Source organism: Corylus avellana, chromosome 11 (genome assembly GCF_965113065.1).
Source record: "Corylus avellana chromosome 11, dhCorAvel1.hap1.2, whole genome shotgun sequence".
NCBI classification, from domain to species: domain Eukaryota; kingdom Viridiplantae; phylum Streptophyta; class Magnoliopsida; order Fagales; family Betulaceae; genus Corylus; species Corylus avellana.
This window is the reverse complement of record NC_142500.1, coordinates 19,876,011-19,886,530: the sequence shown is the minus strand read 5'-3', so window position 1 is coordinate 19,886,530 and position 10,520 is coordinate 19,876,011. Positions and strand designations below refer to the sequence as shown.

General features: G+C 35.0%; 2 protein-coding genes and 1 non-coding gene across 3 annotated transcripts in view; 2 read left to right on the top strand and 1 right to left on the bottom strand.

The window, feature by feature from the left end:
• Positions 1 to 1,083: 1,083 nt before the first annotated feature.
• On the top strand, positions 1,084 to 1,674 carry LOC132164916 (uncharacterized). The gene has a single exon (XM_059575434.1). It carries the CDS (start codon positions 1,084 to 1,086, stop codon positions 1,672 to 1,674), a length of 591 nt encoding a protein of 196 aa, XP_059431417.1.
• Positions 1,675 to 5,765: 4,091 nt separating this feature from the next.
• Positions 5,766 to 5,836, top strand: TRNAG-GCC (transfer RNA glycine (anticodon GCC)). Its single transcript has one exon. It is a non-coding gene; the product is annotated as a tRNA-Gly (tRNA).
• Positions 5,837 to 6,949: 1,113 nt separating this feature from the next.
• Positions 6,950 to 10,520, bottom strand: part of BS14A (BET1P/SFT1P-like protein 14A) — a gene marked incomplete in the record, with an annotated part of 3,877 nt that continues 306 nt past the window's right edge. Inside the window, 4 exon segments of the mRNA XM_088511958.1 lie at positions 6,950 to 7,235; positions 7,400 to 7,459; positions 7,559 to 7,615; positions 8,127 to 8,277. Of these exon segments, the coding sequence (XP_088368084.1) occupies positions 7,146 to 7,235; positions 7,400 to 7,459; positions 7,559 to 7,615; positions 8,127 to 8,277 (358 nt within the window).

Genomic DNA, 10,520 nt, shown 5'->3' with positions numbered 1-10,520 from the left:
AAAACAAAATGAATTATCAGCAAAGCGCTCCTGATTATGATTTATGTACGTATGATGTTGACTGTGATGACATAAAGATGATGTGTTTCCATTAATCATGTCTCAAAAGCTTATACTAAGGACAAGTATAAGCTACAAAATGCACTGTTTCCTCCTCATTGTAGATCATAGAGGAAGGTTCCTGCATGTTTCCTCATCTCTAACTAACAATAACATCATTTGTGGTGATTATTTGCAACTATTTTGTTCCATACTTGCCTCAGAAGTGCATACCAAGACTTAGGCCATAATCAGCTCACCACCCATGTCAATCCCTTCTCATCATCACGTGGAGATCGATCTTCACTGAAATTTTTGACCAACTTTCTAACCTCCACCGCGGGTAAAAAAATAATATTATTCTTCACGTACTCATTTTATATCGGCCAGATGAACAAATGTGAAAGTTCATTTACTAGTTTGCTGCTGTAGTAGAGAGTATTGGGTGTAATTATGATGCTTATTGTGGAGTGCTTCTTTATTAATTGCATATTGAAAATTTTGTTTGACTGCTTTGTAAATTGTAATTATGAATACTACTTGTGGGGAAATAATTGTTGAAGTACTCCGTACGCCAAGGTGACACACTGTAATTGGTGGTGGACATAAGCGTAGAAGAGTAAAAATCACCAGTGCGAATAGGTTTACCTTTTGTTATAATATAAATGTTTGTATATATATATATATATATATATATATATATATATATTTATGTATTAGAGAGAGAGAGAGAGAGAGAGAGAGATGAGAAAGCAAAGACCGCGTTAAGAAAAACTAGATGAAAGCTACAAGAGGCAGCATTGAAAAGAAAAAAAATGCATAAAATAAAAAGTGTCTGCTAAAAAAGAATCCAAAAGCCGGCCAACCGAATGGCTCTCTCAGCAAACTTCTAAGACTTTTCTCCCTCTCACAACACCTTCACTCAAATCTCATAGGTAATGCCTATGTCCTTTATTTGTCTCTCCCCACATCTTCTCTATAAGACTCTTCTTTGCTCGGTCTTTCTTTCCCATATTCTCAACAAAAACTCATCAGAATATATATATGGAGTACTCAAAGAGCTCCAGTGAAGAAGAAAGCGATATTCGATCTGAGCAAAATGAAGATACAGGCACAGGCAGATCCTACGAGTGTGTGTTTTGCAAAAGAGGCTTCACTACAGCACAAGCCTTGGGAGGACACATGAATATCCATAGAAGGGATAGAGGAAAGCCAAGGTCTCCTCATGTTGCTTCAGTCTCAAGCAGATTATCAGCTGATGAAAGCTATGGTGGCACTACTCTTAAACCATATCTACCAATTCAAAGCTGCTACACATCATCAACACATTATTCCACGGCTGCTGATGATCAACAGGTAAATGTAAATAATAATTATCAAATATCTTTTCCTGTATCTGCATGGAATAATAATAATCGCATGAGACCCCCACAAACACAACATAGTAGTAGTCATCATCATGAGTTGTATTCTGTACAAAACCCACTGCGTATGAATCTGGTTGAAGAGGATTGGCAAAGAAGCCTAAGCATGCAAGTTAATCCAAGGCATGTAGATGATGATAGAGAAAAGACACAAGATGGCAGTGAAGAAGAAGAATTGGATTTGGAGCTTCGACTTGGTCATTATCCATAGTATTTTATTTATTAAATATATATATATATATCTAAGGGATTTTGTGGAGCAATAAATGTTGTGTACGTTGTCCATATTTCAGTATGATCCTCTGTGATATACACAGTATGTGATTCGAGGAGGAGGAGCAAAACAATATTGTTTCCAATTATTGGGTTTTCAAGAAAATGATACAAGTAATTAATCCAGTTGTAGATTTTCAAGGAAGGTAATATTTTTCTTCCATATAATGTCAAGCCCTAAATTAATTTAGGGTTCGATGAGATGTTCTTGTGAAAAGTGTTATATATCTACCTCTCTTTTATTCCCCTTTTCCCCAGTATAAGTTTTTCTTATGTCAAACTAAATAAAACTTGTCTATAGTTTCTCTCGTCTTATATATATATATATATATATATATATATATATATATATATATATATATATATGCAATTGAAATTTCTCATGATCCCTGAAAATACTGCTCTAGAATTTCTTAGAGTACTTCTACCATTTTCAGCAAGAAATTAATTTTAGAGCTTGCTTGAATTACTTGTCAGCTATTCTCTCATTTCATATTGTCATATTCATGAATGATCTTCTAGAAACCCTAGCCAAAAGAAAAAAGGGATAAATTAATATATATCAACATGAATCTTAACCAACCAAAGGAAGCCTGTTTCATTTCTCATGTCTGATAGCTAGGAAGTATCAAGCAAAACGAAATTATATATGTCAAAATTTAAACTACTTTTTGTGTTAAAAAAAGGGTTTCTTTAAAAACAATAGCATTATATTTTCACTTTGAATTAATATTGTTTTACCCTAATTACTATCATATCAGGTGATATTAATAATTAAATGCATGCAATTAGTGTTTCTGCTATATGCAGATCATTCGTTCTGGTCACTTGATCCCTTTTAGAGAAGGAAATCTAGTGATAGGATTATCACTTAAAAAAAAAAATTCTTTCTTTTGACATACGCCTTAAAACCTATTAGGATTATTGCCTTATTGGGTTGCGTTTTCTTAGTCTCGATCTCTTCTATGGGGTTTTATTATTGATTCTCAGGTGTCTTGCATTGATCAGTTTTTTTTTTTTTTTTCCTAAAATTTTGGTGATTGAATGAAGAGCAATATTATGCTGATTATAAATTGATGCCTGCGTACATGCAAACTCCCCTTGAAGACGATTCAAGAGCTTCTTTTTCTTTTTTTTTCCTACTAATTAATTGCTATTTGCATCTTTAAAATATAATTGTTTTTACGTGATATATTGACTTCATGAAGCGTGGTGTGGTTACTGGAAGATAACTAAAATTGATGAAACCACAGTCATTTGAAATGACTGCTGTCAGAAGTGGTGGTAAAATGACACTCTCACGTTGTCAAGTGGCATGTCTCATGGGATACTGCATTGGCCATGTACCTTGAATTCTGTGCATGTCTCGGTAGATGTCCAATTGAAAGGCATGCTTTCTTTCAAGGATTTTCTAGTTAATTCCCTTTTATCCAATGGACATGACTTTTACACCAAGGGATTGAATGCAATCGAAACTATTAGAGTTGTTTCTTAACTATTTTGTACCAAATGAGTTAAAAAGAATTCGAAAGACTGTGTTAAAAAGTTCTTTTAAGATTCGTGAGAGTGCTTGTGTCCAACTGATATCACTGTCTACGGGATAATAAAGGAGATTTTGATCTGCCCTGCTATTTATATATATGAGAAAAATGAAATATTGGTTGCTCAAGTACATTAGATTTTCAAAGGGAAAGCTTTTTAATGTTGAGTCTTTAGGTCAAGTAATAGACGAAGTAAGATCTTGGTGTATATCTTTTGTCCAATATTTAATAATAAATGTTTGTTAATGTGTTTACTTTGGGCCTTTTTTTTTTTTTTTTGAAAAAGTGTTTTGATGTGACATAAAAGTGAAGGTTGTTTTTATGATTGTTTTGTTTCTTGAATTGTTAGTTAATATAATTGTTATTGTTTTGAGAACAAAATAGGTACAAAAAAACAGAAAATAAAAACATAAACAAAGGTAGTCTAAACTTTTAGGTGATATTGACATGACTTTTCTTTTACAAGTGCCTTTGTTGAGTTTTTTCTTCATCTTGTTTACGTTTGATGATCATGTGAAATCCCTTCAAGACAGGCCACTTCTTAGCTCATCTGTACTAGATTATAAATCACAAATACATGATTTTGCTTGCAAGAACCGTGTATAGGTTGAGTGAGGACTCGAATAACTGAACTTGTAATATTAACCAAATGAGTCGATCAAGCCGACCCTTGCGGGCACCTTCGTTGAGCATTACTATAACTTTTGTTTTGTTATAATCCCAAAAGCTAGCTAATGTAGTTTCTGTAATTAGCAATGGCAAGTGGAAATTGACCTCCTGCCAAGTCTGATGACTTTAGTAAATATACAAAGTAAATGTGTGGACATTGTAGTTAATCCTAATTTTGATGAGATTATGTTACATGGAAATTAGAAGTTTGATCTAATTAAATCAGGTTAATTTCCTATAAGTATTGAACAATTCTTGGAAGCTGTCAGAGGAGCATTACATGGAGCTAGCAACATGAACATGATGGAAATACCAGTTTGCTTATAAATCTTTTCCAGGCACTCTTTCATGGCTTGCTTGACCATTCAGAATATACTTTTCGACTAGAGATAGGTTAATCACATGGGGGGTGTAATTCTCTTGTTGTATCAATCATAAAATTGGCTTAGATGGTATATCTCTAGCTAGCTATCCTATTTCAATTGAAAGAAATAATCACATTTATAAGCAACAAAATTTAAAGATGATTCGGCGGCCATTTTGCCAATTAACATAAGAAAAGTGCTACACGGATTTTTTCTTTTACACTCTCAAATGCCTACTCTTTAATGTAGCAGTTATCACGTCAGGCTGTCGCCAGCTTTCCACTATAACATTTCTTAATATCTCATCGCTTTACTCTCTTTTCGCAATTATCATGTTAAAAAAGGAAGTCATATAACATTTATCTTAACATAAATGCTTACTCACTAAAAAGGGCAAAAAAAGAAAAAGAAAAAAAGGTCTCTGGAGCCTCCTATACCTACATATCATTATAGCACCAAATGATCACAATTTTTTTTTTTTTTTTTTGACATGTCCGTACAAGAGGGAGGAGGAAGATTCGAACTAGTGACCTCCACTTCATTAAGTGTGGTCCCAGCTGATTGAGCTACCTCTTGGGGACCAAATGATCACAATTAAACGTACAAGAAGTCTGATCTCAAACCTTCTTCTATCCTAAATCATCTCAAATAAGATAAGGCGACGCTCCCAATCCGACCGTCCAAAAACATGCTTTTGCAAAATTAAAGGTCTTAGGATAATACAAATTTGACAACTTTTCTTTTTTAATATTCTAGCAATTATACATTAATGGCTACAAACTACATTATGACATTTTCTATTTAGCATCATATAATTAATGGAGGAACCTAATTGTTAGCTAGTCGACCAAAGGGATCCAACAAAACACTCTGCAGGCCATAAGAGCACTGGAATGATCAGCCTTGATCGACCTCGTCATGGAGTACTGGCTGTAGAATATTTGATTATTTGTCATGCCATTGCCATGCTTGTAATTGTTGAGCAAGAGGCTTGGACACATTATCGTTTAGGTATTTATTGATGATTTTTGTTTTATTCAACAAAACTATATATTATATCAGTGATGCATAGAAAGATATCATCAATGTACAATGTACACAATTTCTTTGGAGAATTTTATAAGGTAATTTATGAATTACTCAAAATTATTTTTTCTTTTCTTTTATCTTTTTTTTTTATTGGATTTGTCTTATAATTAGTAAGCTATTTCTTTCTTTCTTTCTTGGGTCAATGGATGATTCATTTGCTGCGAATCCCCTGCCCAAAAAGAAGGGATCGAGTAAGGAAATTGTTATGAGAAAGAGCTCCACCAACCAGGCCGTCTCAGATTCCCCTGCCCAATTACAGCGGGCAGGAGGACTTAGGTAGATCCTATTGTAGGGGATTTTCGGTCCTCGTATGATTCTTTATTTATCTAGGTTTATTTTATATAACCTAAGCTTGACATCAACAAGCACCAGTGGTCTAGTGGTAGAATAGTACCCTGCCACGGTACAGACCCGGGTTCGATTCCCGGCTGGTGCAATAGCATTTTTTGGGAATTAATTTTATGTTGAATCTCAAAAGTGGCATAATTATTGGGGAACAAATCACACAAATTCTGCCCGTGGACCCGGAAAGCATGAACACCAAAACTTTAGCAATGAGAATGACTGGTCAAGATTTCCAAGTATCAAATTTGTCTTTTCTTCCAATATTTACATCATTTTGGATTGTCTTGGAGTTTGAAGTTTATGTCAATTAGGCCAACGATCATATGAAATTAATAGGTAAATGATTTGACTCATTTAATTAAATTTGTTAGCTTAAGATTAATTTATATAGTCTTATATTCACACTTTGACACAATTCAAATCCAACACAAGACCATTTAGAAATGATCATTTTTTTCCATGACTTTGCAAGTTAAGGTTGTTGATAGGTGTTCATGTTTTAATTAAATTGATCCAACTTACACCCAAATATCAACTATGTGTCGCCGTGACAAATATTAGTACTGGAGCTGAACAGGACAGCCTAAGCCAAGCCAAGTGTCAACAATTTCTTGCAAGGAAGATTTTGTTATATGTCATTGGGTTGCACCGTACAAGTATGGCAACCTTCAATTGCTCCAAGAACCAAGAGACCTTCGGTCCTTCAGAGTGGCAAAATTTTGGGAAAGCAGCTCAATGTCGAACGCACTATGTTTATGGCACAAGGCAGGCAGCAAAACAAAGAGAGCTCTAAAAGTTTATTTTTTTCCTCTCATTCCTTGTTCTTTGCTTATGGACCTGAGTTTTTTATACTTCTCCTCGAAAGTTATAGACGTTCCATGTTTTGAAGTTCTTATGCTTTAATCTCAGCTACTTCATTTTCTACCATGCCGAGCATGTTTCAGTAATGGCAAAAGATTAAAACCATTCACAATATCGATTCACAGAAGTTCGGCTTGCCTGCAGTGAAAAAATAATTGAAAATTTCTTATGAAAAAATATACAGTGGAAATTACAAAATTGGATGAGAACTCTAATTATTTTGACCGGAAGCAATCTCTATCGATTATTTTTGCATAGGAAGATCTCCAATGATTTTTTAACCGGAGGCAACCCAGACTTGACCAGAACATTCAACAGATGCAGCAAAGAAGGGAAAGAGAGATTGTGATGCAAACGGCATATTAACGGGCAACCATGCCATGGGTTCAACAACTATTCAATACATGGAGGAATCTTTACTATGACATGCAAATACCCTACAGGCGGTGAGTAACATTGAGTACAGTAATGTAGTGAAAACGAGTCTTCCCAGTCTAGCATAAAGGTAAGAAGCTGGCATCAAATACATCAAAGATTGATTACCTAGTGAGATAGTATATGACAAGGAAAATCACAACAAATGATGCCACAAGTGTAAACACTCTCCGGCTTGACTTGGTCTCGAATACCTACAGGGTAAAACAAGATCATCATAGCAGCCAAGAAGCAGCACATGTTTGATCCTAAAATAAATTAAACATATAGGAAAAACTACAAAAGAGAAGAAAAGATGATGAATTGCAGAAGGATCTATATTTATTGGAATAGGAAAAATGTTATTTCTTGTACATACCATCTTGAAACGATCCATGGTTCCTGACAAGACTCCCCTTGATGAATCCATATCGTTACCCTGAAAAAATAGAATGCCACATCTTTCATTGAGAGCGAGAGAGAGAGAGAGAGAGAAAGAACAATAAGAAAGACAGGCCAACAACTGTTGCATGCATACCATTCTGTCCAGCATGCGATTATGACTGTCCACCTCCTCATTTATATCACCTGACAACTGAAAGTAACATGCATTAAAATTTGATTGGATGATGTTCAAGCTTTAAAAGCAAGAAATTTGTAACACTTACAAATGCAAATTACTAAACATTGTTCTGTTAATTCTCGCTTAAGCTTCAATTCCAAATAGTTGCTGGAGCTTTAAACACTCTACAAGAGTTTTAACTAGATACTGAAGTAACAAGATGGAGAAGGCATGCTCCAATAAAAGCCTTAAGAGCATCCCTCGTCTATTTCGAAGATTGTTTTTGTAGATGCTCCATTTGGTTTGCAGTGAGGATGGAGGATCACCAAAAAAATTTTGAATTTACAACAACAATTCCAATCCCAAGTCCTGATAGATGTCCCAAATTCCATTTTTTTTCACCTTTCCATATCCTCAAAAACAGGCTGAATAGAAACAATGCAAAGCTCTGGTCCATTCTTTGACCATATAATAAAGCATTCAAGCCAGTGAACTTTCACAACTACACTCAGACAATCAGCTTACATGGGAAGATAAAACTTACTCTCTTCAGCAAAATGACTCTATCTTGCAATCCATCTACTGCTCTTTCATTATCATGCTCATCAATTTCATGAGAGGAGTAAGAAGCTGAGGCTCTGATGCCACCCTCCTCGATTCCATCAAAAAGAGCAGCTCTATTGTTACGGTAGTCTCTGCACACAAAGAGATCTCATCATAGGGCCAAAAATGAAGATGATATACCATATGCTTATATGTTTCCCTATAAGTATTTATCACCCAACATGTTGAGACACTATGAATTATATAAAGATCTTTGTTGAAATCTAACTAGATTCAATTCATCTGACAGAGAACCATAACTATTTCATATCCATCAAATACCAATACTTCCCATTGCATATGGAAAACTTATTAAACATATAGTTAAAGTCCTAACTAGTTTGGAGGAAACATGTCTACCAGTCGGCGGGTACTCGTGGAGATGTGCCAAAAAAAAACCTTGAACATCCTGATATAACTCTTTTTCATATACAAGAATACAAATAACTGAAGTAAAATCAAACCAAGAATTTGCAACACGCATTGCACCATGGTGAAGATTGGAAACTCTACCAATAGTAGCTCGGCATCTGGAATCAATGAGTTTTTCAACACCCGATTGACCCTTTTCGTGTCAGTAATTCCCTTATTTCTTGACGCATAGTGTGTGTGTGTGAGTGTGAGTGTGTGAGAGAGAGAGAGAGAGAGAGAGAGAGCAGACAGAGCTAGTATCAAGTATGAACCATTGGCATCGTATATAGATATCATGATCCAGTCCGGATATTCATTATTAATCCATGGTTACAAAGTATCATCCAATATGATACATATAAGCACGCATGTAAAATAACCTTTGAGTAAATTTAGAGCTAATATCTTGTTAAAATAATTAAAACAAAGTGACTTCCAGGACTAAATGCCCTTAGCATTACGTAATTGGAAATTTAGACTAAATCCATGGTTACATAAGAATTTAATTATACAAAATCCTTGTGTATTAGCCACCAAAACGTGGTAAGGGGTGTAAACGAGCCGAGCTTGAGCGAGCTTCTCTTGTTTGGGCTCGGCTCATTTAAATTTTACTCGAGCCAAGCTTAAGGATGAGCCAAAAAATCAAGCCTGAGCTCAAGCTCATAATAAGTTGAGCCGAGCTAGCTCTGATATTTAATTTTTTTTTTTATTATAATTTAAACTTCAAGTACTCTTAAACGGCTCAAGAAGCTAGCTTGCATGTGAGCATTTGTTTAGCCTGACTAGTCGAGTATGAAGCCTGAGTCAAGACAGTAAGACGCTTAGTTTCAAAGAGAAAGGATATGCATCCTTTTATAATAAAAGGATGCTATTAGGGGGAAAAAAAATCATCAACTTTTAATATTAATATGAACAACTACCAATTCGAGCCTTATACGAGCTGCTCACGAGCCTTACTGAGTCGAGCCGAACTTGCTTCGTTTAATATTCGAGCCAGTATTTGTGTTCACGAAACACCTTATTTAATAATCGAGTCGAGCACAAGCCGATTCCGAACTCGCTCGCAAACGGCTTGCTCGTTTAACACCCCTACGTGATACCCTCACAATTAACAAACAGTTGATTGATATGCAAATTTTCAATACATTGTTTAAGGTCTCAAAGAGAATAATTCATATGAAATTCCGTTCCTGTTCTAATATTAGCATCAGCCTTGAAATTATCCTAAGAAAGGCATCTGCAACTTGACTAAGCTTAGCAAATTAATTTAAAATTTAATTCAGTTTTTGCTAGATATATCAAAAGTGAATTCAGTATCTCAAGATATATTTTTTTGATTATGACTGTAGCCTAAAGCATGCTCTATAGCAGCTCAGAAAGCATATAAATAGAGAATGTATTACAAAAAGGAGCATCTTCTGTTATATGCTTAGATAAACTAAGTGTCTGAGATGTATCATACCCCAGCATGGTTACTTTCACCCATTTCTAAATATAAATGTACCATATAAAAAACAAGCTGATAAAGTACCACCCAGACTTAAATGTAATGACAAGTTGGCAAACATCTGATAGCACGCCAATCTAACACCCAAACTATAATTTTACCTGATAGTCATGAGCTAAACTAACGCCAATCAACCATTGAATTTTTTCAATTTGTTGATACTATTTGGATACAACCAATATAATTTCATCAAAATTGGTTAACTACTACCTAAACTGTAATGGTCTACAGCAATCCGAAAGATAAACAGCCAACCCAGACCCATTCATCCCGTGCAAACAGACCAAATGTGTTCAAATTTAACCTAAAACAATCCAATTCAGAACCACACTGATACCAGAGATGCACAAAATACTTAATGTTAAAGGTCTCTAAAAGGCAGCTCATTCACTCAGCCATTAGGCTATAGTCACATGC